General features: G+C 39.3%; 1 protein-coding gene and 2 pseudogenes across 1 annotated transcript; 2 read left to right on the top strand and 1 right to left on the bottom strand.

The window, feature by feature from the left end:
• Positions 1-39: 39 nt before the first annotated feature.
• Synj2bp (synaptojanin 2 binding protein) lies at positions 40-23,620 on the bottom strand. Its single transcript, XM_051148499.1, has 4 exons — positions 23,427-23,620; positions 8,715-8,851; positions 2,640-2,735; positions 40-1,014 (listed from the first exon to the last, which is right to left on the bottom strand). The coding sequence occupies exons 1-4, from the start codon at positions 23,488-23,490 to the stop codon at positions 874-876; spliced, it is 438 nt and encodes a 145-aa protein (XP_051004456.1). The 5' UTR covers positions 23,491-23,620; the 3' UTR covers positions 40-873.
• On the top strand, positions 152-258 carry LOC127197588 (uncharacterized; annotated as a pseudogene).
• LOC127191427 (40S ribosomal protein S12-like) lies at positions 13,341-13,644 on the top strand (annotated as a pseudogene).
• Positions 23,621-23,865: the final 245 nt, after the last annotated feature.

A 23,865-nucleotide genomic window follows, 5' to 3' on the forward strand; every position in this document is an offset into this window, starting at 1 on the left:
GCTTGTTCAACTGTTAATGAATTGCTTCAGTTATTATTCTCCTACTGCCACTGATTGAGCATTCTCTTGTAAAGCAAACTTTCCCTCCCCCCCTTATACATGCTCTGCCAATAGCTCCCAAAGCTCTTCAGTTACAACCATCCCTTAGCACTGTGTATGTTTCTAACTTGTGGACAAAGACTTACAAACGTAAAAGTTCTCTTTTCAATCCAGAACTCATTGTTCAATATGAGTCTTGATTATATATGAAGGAATATGATCCCCTAGTCCCAAAAAAATTGTCCGTTAGAAACCCAGGAACCAGTATAGTTTTCTCACCTCTTTAATTCTCCATAAGGCATCAATGTTATGCTACCGTATATACATGTGTTACTGTATATATGTATTTTTTGAGGTAAAAAACTTCACCCACCTATGTCAAATATAGGCATCTACGTATGTAGTAACAAATTAAAGGCCACAAATACTTCCCAAGAAAAAGCATTAAAAGAAAAAAAAAATCAGCTCTTCCTTTCACGTAGCACAGCTAGCCTTCAAAGCACGCCAGCTAAGAAAAAGGTGCCATCCATGGTGACAGGTAGACTGAGCTTTTCCTCTTTGGGTGATAGCTGAATTTGTATTGGCAGTTCTAGTAAATATGTAACTTCTCATTTGTTCTAAGCAAGGCTTTTTCCCCAGCTTTTCTTCAATTAATACCTTTACTCTTCCATTAGAATCTGAAGTCTTGGAGACTTTGAACAGAAAGGTTTTGGGTGGTAATCAGTCACTTTAAATCATGTGTTGGCTATGTAGAGAAGAAAAGATATGGGAGAGTGTCAGAGATGGTGAGTGAGAGAACTAGTTCATTGGACACACTGGAAGGCAGCTGGCATTTCAAAGCTGTTTTCGGTATCTCACAAAGGCCCACACTGCTACCATGGTGAAGGCAAACACTGGTAGCAGCACCATAGCTACAGGAATTCCACTTGGTTCTCCTTCACCTCGATGTGCTATAGGTCCATTCTGCACTGGTAACTGAAAGGGAAGCAGAAATATTAACTCTCTGACTCCTGTGTATGCCACACTTAAAAGATGCAAGTCGACCATTTCCTGGAAGTGTAGTCTATACCACCCAAAGCTATAAAACGCACACACTTTCCAGCAGAAGGAGCTCCTCACCTAGCTGATACATCACTTTCACATATATTCTGGGAAGAAAATAGTTCTGATAGAAAAGCATTTAACCTTGTTTGGTACTGACTTTATGGGACCTCACAGAGTAAAGTAGAAAATTTCTGTTTCTATAATGTCTACTCCATATAGACTCCACCTTTATTTGTGCCCAGCATTGCAAACTTAGGAGCAAGAGAGTAACTTAGAAGCTGTAAAGCATTTCCAAGTACTGAAATTGCAACTGTGTTGACACAGTTTGGATCTGTTCTTATTGCATTCTAATGACTGATAGTCTTTGTAAATAAACATTTCCAGAAAGAAGACTTCCTTCCTCTCCCCTTTCCTGCTCAACAATAGCCAGACTTCTTGAAGGACCATAGGTTTCGTCTTATCCCTTTGTTTTCCTGATAGGAAGCTACTTTTCTTCTACATTTGCTATTCTACCATTTATTACTTGATGAGAAGTTCTGAAAAGACATGCTTTCTAGGAAGACATGGTTTTCAGGGTTAGATGAATTGTTTGACCACTACTACTTTTTGCATTGTAAGTGGATGCTTCCTAAAGTGAACACTGAAAATCATTTCCCATATACCTTCCAAAGGAATCCTTTTTATATCTGAAATATATGCCTATCACCTATATAGCTCCATAAGTTCTCCCATGCTTTAGAAACAGAGAAGAACAATAACAAAAGCAGATGCTGACCAATACTGTCTTTTATCAACCTGCTTTTGAATTGAACACCCACATTCTATTTGCAACTCTGGTTGCTTTCTTGGATGTCTTTTATGTTTTGCCTTTCTTCTTGTTTTTCTTTCTTTTTAAGTTTTTGTTTTCTTTAAGACTAGAGTTGCACACCATGTAGTTCAAGCTGGCTTCTACTTTCTCGAATTCTTCACTAGCTCCTTTAAGTCTTCTTCAGCCTCTAAATCCTCACTTGGCCTCTTAGCAAAGAGTACACCAATTTAAGAAAAATCATAGACACGCTTAACTTGGGCTGTAGATGAACTCAGAAATCCTTGGCGCTGTGGGAGGAACTTGGACCTCCTTTCCATCATCCAAATTATAAAACACCATTTACTTTTTCTTAAGAGTTGCCTTTCAAGCACTCAGGTCTTAGCCAATGTGGTCATGGGAAGATAACCTTTATAATGGGAGGCAGAAAGTATACCATCTTTGTAGTCAGAGTTTCATAAATAAGAGTTTTCAAAGGTACACATATGGTGCTTTCCCTAACAAAAAGTGAGTTATTCTACTTTCTTTCCATTTTCACTCGATCAAACTTTAATGCACTGAAGGTAAAACCTGGATTATAGACTTTTTTACTAATAATCAGAAAGGCTGAAGGACTCCTCCCTATGCTAGACAAACTCTACAAGGCAGTCACAGCAAAGGACAAAGCAGACTTCAAAGATTAAAAGTTTATTCACAAGTGCAATGCAAAAATCTATATACTGTTCCATATCTCAGTGCAAGTGATGCCTACCCTGTGCTGTACTCTCAGGGACACAGCATATCCCGCATTACGAAAGTGGTCTACAGCATCCTGGTGCAGCAGATTCTTCAGGTCTCGGCCATTTACCTGTCAAAAATAACAAGAAAGAAAAAAGAGCCAAGAGATTAAGTCTTGTAAGTGAACAATTTACTTTCATGCAGCCAACCAATCCCTTAAAAATAAAACCAAGCTTTCTCAGGGCAAATTCCAAGGGCTATGAGTATGGCTAAGCTACAAAGTGCTCAAGAGGAAGTTTCTTCAATTTTCAAATTTATGTTTTCCCATAACTGAGGATCCATGAACCATCTGACGTGAACCCAGGTTTAATAGATTGGTTCCTCCTCTTTCTTAGCTTCTGTGCTTATCTTGTTTGGATGTATCAGCTCCTGTTGCTGTATTTGCACATCATCTGTGGCTATCTGTCTGTGTCTATATAGGTAATGTCAGGTGACCCTCTGCAATATAATCTACTAGGTTATCCCCTTATCCTTTAAATTCCCAATCCTCAGCATTTCTAGCTTCATCCCTAGAAACATAATTCTCCAGCCCATTCTAGTAGGCTTATTTTATTAGGGAAATTGAACCAATTTCATTTGGTTCCATGTATAATTCCTGTCCTCCTTAAATTTACTAAAAATCTAATTTAGTGAAGATAGAAACCGTTACAGACCACTCGAATGTAGTTCATTCCTACTGTACAGACGTGACAAATGTGAAGGAGCACTAGTATTCTTTCTGGTGTTAGGAGTCACAACTGCTGTCTCTACTGCACTCAGTAGCGCGATACGTCCCACTCTATGCAAGATACATATTTTTATATATCATCAGTATGTCCAATGTCTCTTTATAACTTCCCACAAAAGCAGAATATCATAACATCCCTTTTAATGACACTCCTACCCCTTCATTCAGATGTATAATTTTTAAACAGTATATAATCAGTTAATCTGTAATATCTGTTCTTCAGTCTAACACCATGACTATATGCTATTTTCTCTCCTATGGTTGCCATTTTAGGTTGTGGATACTTAACTACATTATGGTGGCTGCCTTTTCGGACTTACTTTACAAAGTTTCTCCCCATTCCCACCTTAAATGCTGTCTCACAATCTGCTTCCCTATAGTACAATTCTGTTAATAAACATTTTACTGTTCAAGGCACAAAAATGGAACTGGTAAGCAAGGGAAGCAGGCACTCGACCTACTATGCAATCTCCAGCACATCTAACAAACTCCTTCGTCCAATTAAAAAATGTGCTTGCACTATGAAATGCAGCTGGCTCATGGCCCAATCTCTGTCATCAATATGACTTTTATGAGCATTGGTCAAAATGGAGCATTCCTATATGTAGTACAGAAGAACCAGCTACATCACCATGAACCTAGTAAGAATATTAAGTTCACGATAAGTGACTATTCTTGACTAGCTACCCTCCTTCACTCAAGCATACAGGAGAAATGAGAAACTCACTTTTATCTTTTCTTTACCCTAAAGAATATTCTCCTAGCTTCCAGTATCAAACAATCTTACCAACACACACAAAATAAACAATGAGTGAGGAATAGCTAGTTCTCAACATCAGGTCTTCTCCTTCATTACAAACGTCTGCTTCTGTTTCAATCACAGTGTAAATGATTGTCTTAAAAAAACTATTTACATTGCTTAAATTTTTTCTTTTTATAAACCATACACACTGGCCATAAAAAATTAAATTCCATTTCTTATGAGAAAAGAAAAGGCTGCACAATAAATCATGCAGTTTTCCATTCCAGCACCTGAAATCAAAACAACATATGGGCAATATTTAGGGAGGATAAGAAGAGTAAATTAAGAGTATATAACTCACAAGAAATTTATACTTAACTCTATTCGTTATCTACCATAGATGTGTGCTGAAGAAGGAACACTTTTCTAAGTCTGATAACTCACTAAAAGTTACAAAACATGGAGCATAGTTTACAGCACAGAAAGTATTCTATACAGAAATAGAAAAACCCATTAAAAATAAATTGAAAGGGCCAGTAGATGTGGCAGAGCATTTAACCTAGCATGTGAAAGGCCCTACATGCAGTCCCTAGAACTGTAAAATAACTAACTAAACAAAATAAGCTAATAATAAGTTAATAACATTTTATAGATACATCATAGCTAATAATAAATGAAAACTTAAGAAGCTAGGGGTAAAGGAAGTTAAATAGATGGAACCATTTAAAAGTAATATCCTACAAGGTTCACGTTAAAGAAGAAAGGCATCATCAGCTGCTGAGGCAGGACTATCTGCATGGGTTTGGGGGTTTTTGTTTGTTTTGTTTTTTCTCATTTCACTCAGTCTTTCTAGGGTGTTTGGATTTTATTTGCTTTTGTTTGTGTGTATGTATGTATGCATGTGCGCATGCACGCACATGCCACCCAACATGGGTGCTGGGAACCCTTAACCACTGAACCATCTCCCTAACCCCTGGAGTAAACTCTTAATCCATTTCAGCCAACCCCCGCATAGAGAAAGTCAACAGAAAGTTTATTTAGATATGAGATACATTAAATTTTCCTTCTTTGTAATATATAAAACCATGACATCATCTACTAGTTATTCTACTGTAACTTCCTTTTTAAAGTAATTAACCGTACTTTTTCATTACCTTTTAGGAAGACAATATAGTGTTAATTTTAGTATTAATATTAGTTTTAGCAAAGGATCCAAATGTTCTATATTGGCTACATTCTTAAGATTCTTGAATGAATCTGTATAGCTCCATAGCCACTTGCCTTGATTTATGTGTGTCTCTTTTTTGAGATAGGATCTTGCTAAGTAATTCACAATTGATGTTAACTCAAAATGTTCCTGCTTCTACCTCCCGAGTTCTAGAGGACTACAGCTGTGTGCCACCATGCCTGGCTGTGTGTCTTCCTGAGGATCTCTCAAATATTCAGAGATCAAATGAAAAGAAGGGAGACACTCTTTCCTTTCCTTTGTAGTCTGCCTTAACATGGCAGAGAAGAAGCCAATAAGCTGCTATCTAAGAGGACCAGGACACTTCACACACGACTTTTATCACTACTAAACTCTATAAGAGAAGATTCAAAAGAGAAAATTCAAAACAAAACTATAATAAAATCTTTTAAAGATATTCCTGTGCTATGGAACTTCTAAATCAATCTCTGACAAAATACTTAACTCTTAATCAAATACTGTCTTGGTCATTTACTTCAGCCTTTTACCAGTGTGGCCCTCTGGCCTTATTCAGTTCATAAGACAAAGCAGGAAATGATTTTCTCTTCTTAGACCATAGGTCACATCCACAGCACACTTGGAAGCAGAAGGCACTTCTGCAGCAAGAAGCCCCATCCTACTTCAAATTTCTTTTTTTTTTTTTTAATATATATATTTTTTTAAATTTTTAATTCGTTCACTTTACATCCCGATTGCAGCCCCCTTCCTCACTGCCTCCAAATCCTACCTCCCTCATACTCTCTCCTTCCTTCCGCTAGTCCTCAGAAAGGGGAGTCCTCCTCCCCTAACCTCTGACCTTAGCCTATCAAGTCTTATCTGGACTGCCTGTATCCTTTTCCTTTGTGGCCTGGCAAGGCTGCCTCACCAAGGGGAATTAATCAACATGCCGGGGGGGGGGGGGTGTCGCAGAGTCTATGTCAGTAGTCCCTACTCCCCTTATTGTGGGCCCCACAAGGAGACTGTGCTGCCCATCTACTACATCTGAGCAGAGGGTCTAGGTCTCTGTATTGTAGTGCGGCTATCCTGTATTATGTGGCTAATATCCACTTATGAGTGAGTAGATACCATGCGTGTCTTTCTGAGTCTGAGTTACCTCACTCAGGATGATCTTTTCTAGTTCCATCCTTTTACCTGCAAATTTCAATATTTCCTTGTTTTTAATAGCGGAGTAGTATTCCATTGTGTAAATGCACCACAGTTTCTTTATCCATTCTTCAGTTGAGGGACATTTGGGTTGTTTCCAGATTCTGGCTATTATGAATAAAGCTGCTATAAACATAGTTGAGCACATATCCTGTTGTATGGTGGAGCATCTTTCAGGTATATGCGCAGGAGTTGTATGGCTGAGTCTTGAGGCAGAATTATTCCCAATTTCCTGAGAAGGTGCCAGATTGATTTCCAAAGTGCTTGTACAAGTTTGCACTCCCATTAGCAATGGAGGAGTGTCCCTTTTCCCTACATCCTTGCTAACATTGCTGTCAATTGACTTTTTGATCTTAGCCATTTTGACACGTGTAAGATAGAATCTCAGAGTGGTTTTGATTGTATTTCCCTGATGACTAGGGATGTTGAGAATTTCTTTAAATGTTTCTTCTCTTAATCTGAGCAGAGCCCTTTGAAGCCAGGTCAAACTCCCAAGAACTCACTCTCTCAGTATTTCTCTATCCTTTTTTTTTTTTTTTTTTCTTTTTTCTTTTTATTTTTTTTTTTTGGTTTCTCACTACAGGGTTTCTCTCTATAGCCTTGGCTGTACTGGACTTGCTTTGTAGATCAGGCTGGCCTCGAACTCACACAGATCCGCCTGCCTCTGCCTATCTGAGTGCTGGGATTAAAGGCGTGTGCCACCACACCTGGCTTTGTCAGTATGCTTTAATATTTGGATTGGCTTTCTAAATGCCATGCAGGGGAATCTGAAAGAAGCAGACAGGGCATACAAAAATTGGGCTTCAAACCCAACAGACTTAGTTCCTCTGTTTTGAGATTTTAAAGCTGCTTACTGTCATGCCCTTTCTGTTTTGCTCTTTTGAGGTTTCAGATTTTTAAGGTTTCAGGTTTTGGCACTGACTTAGTAGCAAAGTGATGATATCTGCCTGCCTCTGCCTCCCTGAGTGTTGAAATTATAAGCATGCCCCACTATGCCCAGATTACTTTCCCATTCTTTATACCAATGATGTGTGTTATTTTCATTCAAATAAGCAGAGCTATAGAAGCCCAAAAGATTACTTAAAAAAAAAAAAAAACTCTATAGCATGAACAAGCTGTCCCCAACTCCCACAACTAACAGTATAATAATGGGACGTTGCCAGTGGGATGGAAATGAAAGATACAACCATAGATAGGTGTCTTAAAAGTCTTATGTTGCCTGGATTCTGGTTTACTTTAGAAATACTAATTTATTCTAAGACTAAGGGTCTGGAGCCGAAGAGATAGCTCAGCAGTTAAAAGCATGCACTGCTCTTCCTGAGGACCTGAGTTAAGTTCCCAGCAACCACACGGGCAGCTCACAATCTCCTGTGACTCCAGCCTCAGGCGAATCCTATTCCTCTTGCTTCCATGAGCACCAGCACTCATTTGGACATACCCCTTACACACACACACCACTAAAATAAAAAAATTTTAAGGCTAAGGGTCTATGAGTCCATATGACTGTATTTGTTAGTTAATCTTTCTAAATTTGCATGATTTTCTGATTTGCTCATTTGTTAAGCCTATGTTGAGCATTGTACTAAGGTATGTATGGAAAGCAAAAAAAAAATCTTAATTCTTGTCTGAGTTTATAAAAATGTAATTAGTAAGATTCATGATTACTATGTAATAAGAAACATTTAACAGGGTAAAATGGGAGCACAGCTGACAGATATCCAAACTAAACTTCAATTTTTCACCTTAATAATGAGTAAGGAAAGGCCCTGAATTTAAAGCATAAAATCCTTACCTTCCTTTTTCAAGTTAAGACCATTAGTAAAGGCCGATACTCTCCCAAGAAAAGGCACAAATCAATGTTTTAGTTGACAAAAGAGAGGTGATAACATTAACAAGAGAAAAGTTAAAACTGTGGGTTTTAAGTCTCCTCCATCTCTACCTGCTTTATGTTTTTAAACCAGGGAGGTAACTTCACATTCTATGTTAAATCTGCCTTGTCTGTCTGCAAGAATAATACTACCCTCCCAGACGAGTACAACGCTGAAGACTGATGAGTGTTCTTCCCAGTCAATGGTACAATGTAGATATTTCATTCCCAGGCAGGCAGGCAGGAAGTTTCCCAAGTTAGGGGTGAGAGGAGGTCTAGGGACCAAAGGGTAGCAAAGCGAGCCGGAGCGGAGCAGGTTCTCACCGAGAGGATCTTATCACCCTCCTGGAGCCGCCCATCCCGGGCCGCAGCCCCATTCTCTTTGATGCTGCTGACGTAGATGCCACTGTCGTTGGAGACATACTGTTGATCTGTCCCACCGACGATGTTGAAGCCCAGCCCTGAGAAAATCATTGAGAAGTGAAGAAGAGGGGATGAAGAAGAAAGAAGGGTTAGAGGAGAAGAAAGGACAGAAAACTGGTCTAGTGGGGAGGAGAGATTGATAATTCAGACTGTGAGGTAGCTAACACAGTCACGAGCAAAGACAGTAAGTCACTATCCACAAAAGCCAACAGTACCTAGATTGTTGATTTGAACCAGGCAGTAGTAGCATGATCAAAATGACTAGCTGACTACATTGAGCTATACATAACGTAGGAAAATAGTAAAGGTGAGTCTTGATGTAAGGGCTTCTGCTTGCACTTGATTTCGATCCTGTTGGTGACATTCAAATGACTCGAATCCTGGTATTTCTGAGTTAATGTAACAGGGCTAGCTGTGCTCATGAAAGGAAGCTTTGTTTTTAACTAATTATCAAATAAGATGTTATCAATTTAGAGGGAAAATGATTCCTAACAGAAGCCTCTGTGAGTGTTTCTTCCGTCAAGCTTTAGGAACACTTGTATATGGTAGTGTTTTGCAAGAAACATTCTTGGTAGTTTATCTCTTTTCTGTTCTATACTGTGGTAGAAGAGTACTGATATGGTTGTTGGCAGGAAACCTAAGAACTAGAAGTGCAGCTGCTGCTTTATAGGAGAACCAAGTCATCAAATTCACTCTTCTCTTTCTACATCAAGTACAACGAACTACATATCTGCGCACACTGATGGCCACGTTTACTCACAGTAGAAAAACTTCCTTACTGAATAGTGACTGGGCACTTCCTTCCTCCCAGTCCCTGGTAACCACCATTCTATTCTGTTTCTATGAGTTGAATCAGCTGACATGAGTAACAAATTTCAGTTACAGAAGAAACATTCTAGAGAGCTACTGTACAAGACTGTATCTACCCAAAATGATAGTGTATAGTATGCTTTGCTCACGCCTTTAATCCCAGCACTCGGGAGGCAGAGGCAGGTGGATCACTGTGAGTTCAAGGCCAGCCTGGTCTACAAAGTGAGTCCAGGATGGCCAAGGCTACACAGAGAAACCCTGTCTCAAAAAACCAAATAAACAAAACAAAACAAAAACCAAATTTGTTAATATGGTAGATCTAAGTACCTTTATTACACTAACATGTAGCAAGCAAACAAGTTAGCTACCTAACTAATTAAAATCTTTTCATGAACCAACCATTAATTTGTGGCAAAGATTATATTCTGTAATTTGATTTCCTTGAAGAATTGTCTTAAACATATGCAAATAAGGAAAAAGGGAGAGAAAAAGGGGAAGAGAGAAAAGAGACAAAGGAAGCTCTTCTTTATGTAACTACAGCCAAAATGTAGGGACACAGTACAACAAGAAGGAAGACAGTTGGAAACAACTTAAAAAACAACATGTTGGTGCAATACTAAGTGAAAGCCAGTCATCAGTTTCCTAATGATCTCAGTAGAAATTCATCACTGATCATGGGCTTTCTCTAAAGTTCTTTCCATGAGTAGAATGAAGCTAAGACTCAAAGTACTAACACACACTACCAAATCAACCCACAATCTAATGAAAATATACCAAAGAGGAAACATCAGGAAGTTTATATTTAAATAGCATACCTTGTACATGAGTCTTTGCCACCCAGAAAGGTTTGTGGTTGTTTGTTTGTGGACTTATCATATACAACAGGAAGAACTACTTCTAAAAGACTATTTTCATATCCTTGAAGGGTAGAGTAGGAAAAACATGAACTCTAAATTACTTATTCATTTTTTATAACTCCCTTAATTTAAATTATACATGATTGTAGGTTAAGTGGGGGAGGGGCTGGTAAGGTAGGGGAAGCCAGATGATTGAAGGCTTTGTAAATTTAGACTTAAAAACAGAGGCAGGTTTAAGCAAGGGGGGCTGAGGCCAATCAGTTTCTCTCAATGCTAAAACAAACCAGAGAAAAATCTACCAGTGAAATCTAACACCTTCACTACAGTTTGAGTCTCTCATGAAACAGCTACTGTCTCTGAAGATGCTGGGAATGAGGAACGAGTGTCAAGTGGCCAAATGAAACACAGTGATTATGCAGAGAGACTTTGTTCCAGGCTATTTATAGCTACAGAACAGCATCTAAAAAGTGGGGAAAAGACACCTGAGATTATTATTTGAAAGTGCAGTCTATTATTCGCCCCTAATACCTCATCGCAGTGATACATTTATTTAACACAGTATTATTTTTGTTGTAAGTGAATCAAACTACCTAAAATGAGAACACTTAGATTAACTGAAGCCCTTTCTTCAACCTTATTTGTAAAAATGAACTTATCTATGCCTTAATACTTTTGCTGGGATGAATGACAGTTACCACGGCAGTGGGTAGTAACATTACAGTTCATTCTTGGGGCTAGAGAGCTAGCTCAGTGATAGAGCACTGGTCTAACATGCTGGGAATGCTACCAATAAGCAAAAAGATCAAATCTTAGCCTTATATCTATTTACATAATTCTTAGTCCATTTGTTCAATAAAAATCACTAACCACTTACTAGTGGTCATACACTGTTATGTCCAGACGAAGGTGGAAAGCTAAGCTGTACTAAACTGTTCAGTTCTGACTTTAACCACAAACAAATGCATCCTTTTCCCTGCCCCTTTTAGATATTGCGTGAGTCAGAAGTATAAGTTTCAAGTTCATCTCTGCAACTTACCAGATGTGGACTGAAGCAAATCAGTTTAAGTCAGACGATCAGCTTTCGTTTCTGGAAAATAAGGATTACAAATTCTACCCTCTCTCCCTAAAAGGTAATTGCTGGACTCCTGTAACAATGTCTGAAATGTTTTCTTTGTAAAACACAGTAATTGTTACATTGGGGAAAGACACTGGGAGTTTCTGTCAATAAACTAGTGACTGTTACACTTCCAATTATGAGTCTAATGGGACAAAGAGGAATATATAATGTAGACATAAAATTTCAAGACAGGGTTTCTCTGTGTAGCCTTGGCTGTCCAGGACTCACTTTGTAGACCAGGCTGGCCTCGAACTCACAGAGATCCACCTGCCTCTGCTTCCCAAGGGCTAGGATTAAAGGCGTGCGCCACCATCACCTGGCATAAAAAAAATGTTTTAAGAATGAGAAAACACAGAGTAAAAGAATCTGTCCATCTATAAATAAAAAATTATAAGCCAAATTCACTAAAATTAAGTATGCTTGTAATTTATTTCCCAGAAATCCCCTTCAAAACTAGTTTTTAAGGGCTGGAGAGACAGCTCAGTGGTTAAGAGGGCTGGCTTCTTTTCCAATGGACCTGGATTTGATTCATAACTCCAGTTCCCAGAGCCCTCTTCTGACCTCTGAAGGTACCAGGCTTTCATGTGGTATATGCACATAACATTCAAGCTTATATAAAAAATAAATAAATAAGATACAGTTTTAATGAGAGTAATATTAAAAATCTGCAGAATTATCCAGCACATACATCCACCAACTAGAACAGGTATCAGCTGAAAACAACTAGAGGAGACAGATTAATAGTTATCTTATATATCAGCTAACTATCGCTGCATCCCAGAAAAATCTTTTGTAATTAGAGCGGGCACATATTCTGGTTTGTTGGGAATCTTGGTATACACCTGCTGTCCTAGCATAAGACTGATTTTTTAATTTCAAAAACATCCCACCTAGGGCAAATGTGACCATCCATCTATAAAATAATACAAGAATATACTCATTGCAATACATAGTGTACTAGTGGGGAAGTGACAGTTATCTAGGTTAGAGAAGAGATTAAAAGTTAAAAATTACAATCATTTAAAAATCTGAACAAAGTAACATGAATAGAATTCTGAAATGTTATAAGAACACATACACATACAAAAATTTATTACCCATTTACAAAAAGCATGCCTCTTTAAGGATATGCAAAGATTTACTGCCGTGAATACCTATAAGAGAGGATACATGAGTCATTTACATGGAAAGTAAGAATAAAACCAGAAGGCCGGGTGTGGTGGCGCATGCCTTTAATCCCAGCACTTGGGAGGCAGAGGCAGGGGGATCGCTGTGAGTTCAAGGCCAGCCTGGTCTACAAAGTGAGTCCAGGACAGCCAAGGCTACACAGAGAAACCCTGTCTCAAAAAACCAAAAAAAAAAAAAAAAAAAAGAATAAAACCAGAAAGGAACATTCTGACAACACCAGTATCCTCTGAAGCTGAAGAGTATAATTAATTCAGCCTTAGCACATAAGGTCCCAAATGTTAAGGTTAAGGGCAAAGAGAAAAGGAATAAAAGTGAAACTCAATCAGTTTTAAGGAAAAAAAAAATGAAGAAACATTACATTGTGAATTCTAGTTTTAATGTGCTAATAAATTTTAAGACATGGCAAAATTAAAATGAGTTGTTTATAGTCTTCAATTATATGAGCACACATGTAAGATAATTACAAAAACATAAAGCATATAAAATGATGTAAGATATGTGTCATTTTAATAATGTATGTGACATTTGAAATGTGTGTGTGTGTGTGTGTGTGTAATGGACGTCAACACTGCTCTTCAAGAGGTGCTGAAGACCGCCCTCATCCACGATGGCCTAGCACGTGGCATACGCGAAGCTGCCAAAGCCTAAGACAAGCGCCAGGCTCACCTTTGGCACCAGATCAACCTGATTAAGATTGATGACAAGAAACTGGGGGAATGGGTAGGCCTCTGTAATATCGATCGAGAGGGAAAGCCACAGAAAATGGTTGGTTGCAGTTGTGTAGTGGTTAAGGACTATGGCAAAGAATCTCAGGCCAAGGATGTCATCGAGGAGTACTTCAAATGCAAGAAATGAATAAATAAATTTTTTGCTTTAAAAAAAAAAAAAAAGATCATTTGCTGCTCTTGCAGAGGAGCTGGGCTCAGTCCCCAGAAGCACATGAGTGCTCACACCCATCTGTTACCCTAGCTTCAAGGGATCTGACTCCCTCTTCTGACCTACAAGGGCATCAGGCACCCATGTGATGCCCACACAAACACAGAGGCAAACGCCTGTACACATAAAATAAGTAAGAGTCTTTAAAAAGAAGAAGCCTGATGCTGGTGCCACACGCCTTTAATGCCATCACTTGGAAGAGGCAGGTGGATCTGTGATTTTTGAGGCTAGCCCAGTCTACAGTGTAAGTTCCAGGTCAGCCAGAGCTACACAGAGAAATGCTGTGTTTTGGTTTTGAAAACCAAAAAAAAGGGAGGAAGAGAAGGACACCCTGTGGGGTGGGAGAAAAATAAAGTGTGTCCAAATTGAAGAGTGCTGTAAAGCTAAGCAAGACATGCTTTCTTCTGAATGTCTCCTGACTGTAGGTCTGGACCCAGTTTACCATTAAGACCAATAGCAATAGCAACAGCTTATATTTATTGATTACTTAATATGTACTAAATAATATGATATACATTTTACATGTATACTATTTCATTTAATCTTCTTACCAAAAAATGAAGTATTGCTTAGTATTTTACAGATTAATTTTTTTTTTTTATGGTTTTTTGAGACAGAGTTTCTCTGTGTAGCCTTGACTGTCCCGGACTCACTTTGTAGACCAGGCTGTCCTCGAACTCACAGCGTTCCGCCTGCCTCTGCCTCCCGAGTGCTGGAATTAAAGGCGTGCACCACCACGCCTGGCCTATTTTTATTTTATTAAACTATAATTATATACTTTCCCCCTTCCCTTTCTTCCCTTCCACCCCTCCCATGTGTCCCCCAACCTCATTCCTTCCAAAATCCATGTGTCCCCTTTTTCCATAACCACTGTTATTACATATACATATAAACTAACAAATACATCTTGCTGAGTCCATTCATGTTGTCTGCATGTATACTGTTTCTAGGGCTGGCCACTTCTCAACAGCTGTCAAATAGCCTGTAGCTCTTCACATAAGAGTAGAGCTCCATGAGATTTCCCCAATCAACACTGGCATGTCAACTAATGTTGTCTCTGACTAAAATGCAGAGAACAACTGACTGGGATACCTAGCCCCTATTGATGCATCTACAACCCAACTAAGGCTCAGAGAATACCTCAAAGGAAGAGGCACAAAAACTGTAACAGGCAGAGAACCAGTAAGTCTGCTGTAAGATTGCATCTTCTAATTAGACAGGGGAGCCACACCCATAGGACCTCCTAGGATCCCCTGAATACCACTCCTTTCTTCTGTTTGCAGCGCTGGGGCTTCATTTCGAGGGGTACATGACCCAGCTCTTGCTCCACTAAAGTCTATTCCAGACAAAGGAGTTGTAAGGGCAGCCACCACTTAAGCACCTTAAATGAATTAAAGAACCTTTTTTTGGTGGGGGCGGGGGGCTAAGTACTTAGAAGTACTCGGTGCAGAATTAACATTGTATGAGTACACACTCTGCACCACTGTCTAAGTCCTAACAATCCTTTGATTGTTGTAACTAAAGAAACAGGCTATAAAGGGAAGTGACTTGCACAAAGTAATATTATATGGTGAAGTTAAGATCTACATTCAGTCATTCTGATTTCCTTCCCCCAAGGAGCAAGATAACTTTATATGGGACACAATGATAGTACCGATTAATACAGAGATATGATTGTCAAGACTGACAGTGAGCCACATAAATGAGAGTACTCAAGGACCCATTCTGATTCCTAAACACTATATTCTACTCGGTGATTTATATTGAAACGCAATTCGCTGTGCCTAGTACAGAAACCTGTCCCCACAGTAGTTGCTCAATAAATAAATACGTAAACTGAACAGAATAAATTGATGGTTAAAATGAGCAACTCAGGAGGTTTAATAATTAAGGCATTTTAAATCCACAGTACTAACTCTTCAGAGAAAGTCTCTGTTCCCAATATAATATGCCTGTCTGTTACTTATCATTACAGTAAGGAACGTACTGACAAATAAAGAAAACCTTTAACCTCAGAGAACAGAAAGATGATGCAACAATTAAAAAGCATTACACACATGATTGGTCCTTCCTTATCCTAGTATCTCATCTGATGGGCTAACAAAAAGTACAGCCTATCAAAGATATTTCAATGTATGATCTCTCTAAATATGCAGTATAAACTCTTTTCATGACTCTGAAAACTTGTCTTTCAAATATCTAGGTAAATATAATTATTCTCTTACCCTGTAATAAGCAACTGACCAGGTACTAAATATATGCCTTCCTTCTATTAGATCATGTTTCCCCTGGCTCTCTTATTTTCCACAATGAAATTAATCTCTTTAGTTTTGCCTCATATTACAATCTGGACCCTTTTTACTATAACTGCCTTTTTTCATAATATTTTTAATTAAAATATAATCATACACATGTTTCCTTTCCTCCCTCCAACTCCTTCCATGTGTATCTCCCCATCTCTGCCTCTCAAATTCATGGCTTTTTTTTCTTTAATTGTATAACTGCCTTCTTTTCAACTTTTTCTACTGTTTCTTACTCAACATACAGTAAACTTTATATATGGCAGGCATGCCATATATAAATAGCTTATGGGACAAGAGGAGAGTAACATTATCTAACTTATTTCTAAAACACTTGCTAAAGGCATTTATAGTTTATTGTGGTACAACACTGAATCCGAATCTATAAGAAACAGAACATATCTTATGAAGGTCAATGGCTCTTGGGTTACTTTCCTTAGTAGGGGTATTTTTAGCACATGGCCATCATCCCTCTCTGTCATGGCCTACGTATGCCCCCCACTCCCAAGGACTCAGGTACTACTTGCTTAGTTGTCAGACTGTGCCATTAGTGACAAGTGGTAGAGAGGTGGGACTTGGTGACAAAGTTATGCCACTGAAGGAGAATGCTCTTCCAAGGATAGATTTGGACTCTTTTCTCTACCTCTTAGCTTCCATGAAATGAACAACTTTCTTATCTACTGCTACTTAAGACTGAAAGCAACAAAGCCAACAGACCAAGACTGAAACCAAGCCAAAATAAACCTTCCTTCCATATAAATTATAGCAGGAATTGCTGTCAGTTACAGAACACATTCTCCTATTGTACTGAAAACCTATTAGAACCAGAGGTGACTTCTTCTGTATTATAGCATCTGCACTCCCTAATCATGATGGTGATACCTGATGAACACGGTTTTGCTTTTTTAATCCTCTAAAAGCAACAATTCTGACTCTATCATCTAAGTATATTTTGGATATCTTTCCTTTGATATTGCATTTAATCAAATATTCATTGGCCACTTTTCTACTTAGTCAAGTGTTTCTAGTTTAGCATTTATCAGCTTGCTTTTCTCCTTACCTCCAAGTAATGCCTAGATATTTCACTTAACATTTTCTTAAAAATTGTTTCTTAAAACTGATCCTTAAATACAATCTCAAAAGATATAAGCAGATATTTTTCTCTTTTTCACGGCTCTCCAGCTATTCCTTCCTCCTGCTTATAACCTTAACTGTTTCCTAGCCCTCACAGTAGCAGCTTATAGTCAACCCTTCAGTTTTTCTTAGACTGTATCTAGTGAAGTCTGTTGTTGGTAACTTTGAAAGCTGAGACAGCACACATTACTAGTATCTTAAAAGTACCCTTTACAGTATTCGACTTCTATCAGTTTGGTAATTTCACTTATTGACCACTTGGTGTCATGAACTAAATAAAGCACTAGGAAAACAAGAAATGAAATATACGTTCTTTTCCTAACAATTACGTTGTTTAGACAAGGTCTCACTACATTGCTCTGACCAGCCTGAAATTCATAACCAGCTATGTAAACCAAGCTGGATTTGAACTCACAGAGATCTGCCTGCCTCTGTGTCCCAATGCTGAAATTAAAGGTGTGAGGCAGAGGCAGGCGGATCGCTGTGAGTTCGAGGCCAGCCTGGTCTACAAAGTGAGTCCAGGATGGCCAAGGCTATACAGAGAAACCCTGTCTCGAAAAACCAAGAAAAAAAAAAACCTAAAAACTTTCCACGTGGGTTTTTAGGTCTTTTTGCGTGTATCAAAACCCTGTAGGGAATAAGGCACGCAATAACCGATAAAAGCCAGGGCAAAGGCTAGCAGTCAACTTTTTAGGTACTGTCGAGGGAGGAAATATCTAGTACAGGAGGAAATATCTAAGGTGGAATCTTCTGGATCTTGGGCAAGTATTTAACCTCCCTTAGACAATTTCTCTACCTAACAGTGTAGATTAAATATCACTTAGTGGTTCTATAAGAACTATATAAGCCTATGTGAATATAAACAGAGACTCATTTAGCCTAGACAAAATATAAAGTATAAAGTATTCCAGAAAGATACTTCCTTAGTTACTCATTGTGCTAACTATCTCTTCCTTTGAAAGTAACAATATGGAGTGTCTATTCTTCCCTCTCTGAAGATGGTAGATTGGGAGTAACTGGCTGAAACCCACTGAGCCCTTAACTCTGGAACCCTAATATTACTCAGGTGCAATAGCACTGCCTTTGTGTTTGGTATCTGGTACTGAGAAAAAAAGATTAGTCTTGTCATATTGCTTACAGTAATGAGTCTTTACAACTTTAAGATCTCTAAATTTAATATAGGAAAAAGGAAGAGCCTTCAAGCACAATCAAGTGAACTTGTTCATAAAAGATAAAAGATGAACTGTTCACTCTTTGAAAGCATTTGAGATTATGACTTCTTCCATTGAGAATTATTCAGATCACCAGTGAAACAAAACCTGGCAGAAACCTGGGGGCTGGAGAGATAGCTCAGCAGTTAAGAGCCTTTGCTGCCCTTACAGAGGACCAAGTTCATTTCCTAGTATGTACCTATAATTCTAGTTCCGGGGCTTGTTTTAGTTTTTGTTGTTGTTGGTTGGTTGTTTGTTTGTTTAAGCATCTTCTGACTTCTGTGAGTACCAGGCACACACATGGTACACATAGTGATACAAACAAAACACTCATACAGACCAAAACAAAATTTAATCTTTTTTAAAAATGACAGAAGTTATTTAAATATGAGGAATGAGCTCAAGAACAAAAGCAGAACAGCCTTCTGAAATCAAAGCCTGCCAAGACGTTCCTTACAGTGACAAAGAAGCCAACCTATAAGCTATTTCCTTTTCACTCCTTAGACACCCAGCTCATTGTTGTGGTTTTCCCATAATTGTGGGTTGGTTAGTTGGTTGGTTGGTTTTCAGCAGCTTCATTTGCTGAACAAACGCAGATATCCAAGATTCTTCTCTGACGCTACACTGGTACAAAGGAGTAATCAGAAACACATTCACTCAGTTAAGCCAGACAATGCTGCCCGCAAACAACTGTATACTTAGAGCCAGGGGCTTCTCATATTTCTCCTGTAGAAATAAAGACTCCTCTGGCACTACCTAAATTACCCACACATTCTTAGTGACTTCTTTCCTATTTATCTTCATGATGTCACCATGAAGACTCTGAGACCAACAGTGCCTCAGACCAGGAACCAGCTCTGGGAAGTGTCAAGCAGGAACTTGAAACCTTTCCTTGTTTACTGAACCAACAAACTTCTAATATTGTCTTTACCAAATTCACTTCTAAATCTGAAGGTCAATGATTTACATTACTGTGATGGCTACCAGTTTTCAATTTGCCTGGCATTAGCCATGAACAAACACGTAAGGGATTCTCTTGATTAGGCTATTTGAAGACTCACCCTAAATTGTAGGCAGTACCTTACAGTGTCAACCAGAGAGGAAGTCCAAGGGAAAAGGCTTGCTTTTTAAAGCTCTATTTCCTTCACACTTCCCTGTTGCTGTTTAATTTGTTGGTGAGTCCATTTACCCTATTACTGCTGCTGCTACATTTCTTCCCTGCTATCAGAACCCAGCATCGTTGGGCTTCCAATATGGACTAAAGGCCAGTGGCCTCCAGGAATCATCTAGATCTTCAGCACCAGGTTGGGTCTGCTGAGGCATCCAGCCTCATGAACTGAGTGGCTACCAGGTTCTCAGCCTCTTCACTGTACAGGCAGGCATGCTGGACTACTCAAACTTTACCATGTTATCCAATCTACTAAATCCCCTTTCAATACATATTCATTCTATTGACTCTATTCCTCTAGAGAACCCTAACTAATAACAATGACTAATACTTGGATATACTTATGAAAATCCCAGAAGCCACTCAACAGATAAACTCATTCTTTATTTTTAAACAAATAACTAAACAATACAGAATTTAAACTGCTTTTGTGTAAAAATATGTTAACTAGATATAATTTTCCTCTTATTTAGTCTCTTGAAACTTTCCCTAGTTCTAATGTTTGAAGGAAATACTCAGACTGGAAACTTTAAATCTGTAAGATCAATGCTTAGAAATTAGACAATGCCTATTCAAATGCCCAAAAGTTCAAAGAATGATATTATGTTAAATTTAGTGCTTAAAGCAAGAATAATAGTATTAGAAGTCATTAGAAGACCTGGAAATACTATGATACCACAGCAAAAAGATTATATCAAAGTATATCAGGTTCTTGCTAGAAGGAAAGAAGAATACCTCAAACATCATAAAAAAATAGTATCAAGGTGGGTTATTTAGGTTAAAGAACTAGATGCCTTTACATATTTGCAAAGCAATCAGAAAGGTACATCAGCTGATCCTAAGGAGGGAAAAACTAAAAGATTAAATATGTATATTTAGCCGGGCGTGGTGGCGCACGCCTTTAATCCCAGCACTCGGGAGGCAGAGGCAGGCGGATCGCTGTGAGTTCGAGGCCAGCCTGGTCTACAAAGTGAGTCCAGGATGGCCAAGGCTACACAGAGAAACCCTGCCTCGAAAAACCAAAAAAAAAAAAAATAAATAAATAAAAAATAAAAAATAAATATGTATATTTATATTATATAACTATATATAACTATATATAGTATCTAATTATATCATATATAAACATAATATAATTATATGTGTTCTATTATATATGTATATAAATGTACATATATAAATATACTTTTATTTAAAGTATATACATATACTTTTATTTAAAGATCTGAGACAGTGAGCAGAAGTATTTGCCACCAAGTCTGACAATCTGAGTTCAATCCCTAAGACCCACAGAAGAGGAGAAAAATCTGTGGGACAGAGAAACCATGGGATTGGAGGCAGCCTGGCCAGGAGAAGGAGCAGTTTAGAGATGTGTCCAAGCCTTGGAAATCTCATCCTGAAATTGGCAGGAGTAGGATTGTCCACCCTAAGACCTGCATGTTCTGGGTGCCCCCACCTTTGCCCCCTGGAAGAGGTCATGTAGCCTAGCAGCCAAGTTAAATTTCCTTTCCCCTTATAAGGTCATGTCCTGGAATTCCTTCCTTATGTAAATGAAGCATCCCCCAGTGTCCTTGCCCCAGCCAATGAAAGCCCCTACCCACCCACGAAAGTTCAAACAGTTATTGTTTCTCTCATTAAACAAGCTGCCTCACTGAAGCTGTCTCCTGAGAGTCTGTTCTCATTGCACTCCCAGCTGCCTTAGGTTCCTTACAATCCTGGCCATTCCTGACCTGCTTCATCTCTCAGGAACCACTGGTATCATCTCTCAGGGGCAGGTGGGGAAACAGCCTGAACAGCAAGAATTGGCTCCTGGAAGTTGTCCTCTGAGATCTACAGGCCACCCCCCCCCACACACACACACGTAATAAAAATCCTTTTCTACTGTTAGCCTCAAAGGTCAATAAATATTGAGAGAAGAATTGTATAAAATAAGAAAACTAATTTCAAGAAACTTGAGCATATTGAAAAGCCTTGAGGAGAAGTTTCTGAGCTTATTTAGGTTTCTATTGTGAGAAAACACCATGATACAAGCAACCAAGAGATGAAAGGAATTATTTAATCTACTTTCAGGTAACAGTCCATCATGAAGAGAAGTTAGGATAGGAACGTAAGGCAGGCAGGAGCCTGGAGACAGGAATTGAAGCTCTGTTGCTTACTGGCTTGCTCCTCATGACTTTGCTCAGCCTGCTTTCTTACAATCCAGGACCCTAGAGGAGCGCGGCCCACAATAGGAGGCACCCTCCCATAGCAATCACCAATGTTAAGAAAAAAAAAAAAAAGCCCCACAGGCTTGCCTACAAGCAATCTGATGGAGGCATTTTCTCAACAGAGCTTACTCTCCCCAGATAATTCTAGCTCTGTCAAGTTGAAAAAAGAAAGAAAAATTAAAAAAATCAACCAGAACAGGGTTTTCTATTAAACCACAAAGATTAGCAGTGAATTATTCCCATAAATACAATCAACTTCCAATTTTCTCATAATAGGAAGACAAAAAGTATGACTAATTCTGAAAGCTGGGCTTTATACAGAATAATCTCTCAGTAGTCATTAAGCTATTGCAACCTTTTAGGAGAGAAAATGTGATAGTATTCCAAGTAGTGGCAATCAGAAAAGAAATTCACAATAACCAATGATGTATTCAACTCTTGGAATACAGTATTAAGCAGAACTTCCTGGAGTCAGTCTAGCCATTCACTCACTAAGGACAACAACAGTAACAAAGCCACCCTGCTTACCATACGTCCGGACAATGCTCTAAATATTTTCTAGAGTGTAACTGGCTTCATCCTAACACTGTAAATGAAACATTATGCATTTCATAATCATCTCCACTTTACAGAGAAGAAACTACAAGCATACATCAGTTAAATTACTCTGCCAATAAAGTAAAACAAAACAAACATGCAAAAGGGGGGTAAAAATTTGGCCACAAGTGGTGAACCCTAAACCTAAAATGTTACAACCATAAAGAAAATAACAAAGTCCAAGGAAGGTAGTGGCAGGATCTAGTAATAACGTCAAGAGGTGAGGTAGACCACACAGCAGGACTGAGGGGGAATTTTCCTGTCAGAATCACAAGAAATGTTTGTTTCAAAATTGTTTAATTGGCCGGGCATGGTGGTGCGTGCATTTAATCCCAGCACTCAGGAGGCAGAGGCAGGTGGATCGCTATGAGTTCAAGGCCAGCCTGGTCTACAAAGTGAGTCCAGGACAGCCAGGCTACAGAGAAACCCTGTCTCGGGGGGAAAAAATTGTTTAATCCATACTGAATCCAAAACCCTAAAGATGGGGCTAGAAAACAGCAATTTCATTTAAATGTTCTGCTTATTAAAAAAAGAAGAAAAAAACCGAAAAGGCCAAGTAATTCTGGGGTGGCGCCAAGTCTGGAAACTTCTGTAAACTGTCTACTCCTGCTTTTGCATTCCAGCTGGCGTTGTAAATTAATTTCGCAGAAATTTACACAAGGACCCTAGCACCGGGGGGGGGGGGGGGGGGCAATGCTATGCATTCAGAAACCCACGCCGTGTACTTCCTTCGTTTTTACCTGAACCGGCCCTCGTACAAACACGGACGGAGCCGGCAACTGAATAACGGATACAGCGTCGACTACACGCTGGCTATTCAAGCGGGCGTTTTTCTAGTCTTTTCTATCACCACCAGCAGAAAGAAAGCCCTCCTGGCCATGAATGCCTGTGGTCATCCGACTGGACTGTGCAGCCGAGTCCTAGGGTCCGTTATCTAGCTAACAAAGGATGCCGAGGAGCTCCTTTCTCCTTGCCCGCTGGCGTTCTGGAAGCGGCTCGGCCGGGGCCGGCCTGCTCCCCAGCCAGGTAGACCCAGCTCCGCCAAGCCAACGAGCTCGGCAATTACTCCCTCCAGGTCCCGCGCCTACCCGAGGGTCCTCTCGTCAGGTTGATCTCCTCCTCCGCGACTAAACGAGCCACCCGTCCGTTCATGTCTGACTGCTCGCCGGGCGGAAGCCCGGGGTCAGCTGGTGCTCAGCCCAGGTGAAGGTGAATCAAGATCCGCGCCGCGTCCTCAGCATAGCTTTTACAGTTTCCTCGGCCGCGGGACCGGAAGAGGAAACCGTGGGCACTGGGAGCGCGGAGGATGCTGGGAGTGGTGGTTCTCTGCGCCCACCAAGGCTTTTCCGTTACCTCGCCCCATTCTTACGGCAGATCCTGAGGAGGCGCCATGAATAAAGAAAGGTGCAGTGACTGGTGACATTGGGAAAACATGTGGGAAGGAAGTCACAGAGAGAGGGCAATAATGATATGGGATATAATTAGATTAATACTGTTCATATTTTAAATAATATCTTAAAATATCCA

This window comes from Acomys russatus, chromosome 1 (genome assembly GCF_903995435.1).
Source record: "Acomys russatus chromosome 1, mAcoRus1.1, whole genome shotgun sequence".
In the NCBI taxonomy this organism is placed as follows: domain Eukaryota; kingdom Metazoa; phylum Chordata; class Mammalia; order Rodentia; family Muridae; genus Acomys; species Acomys russatus.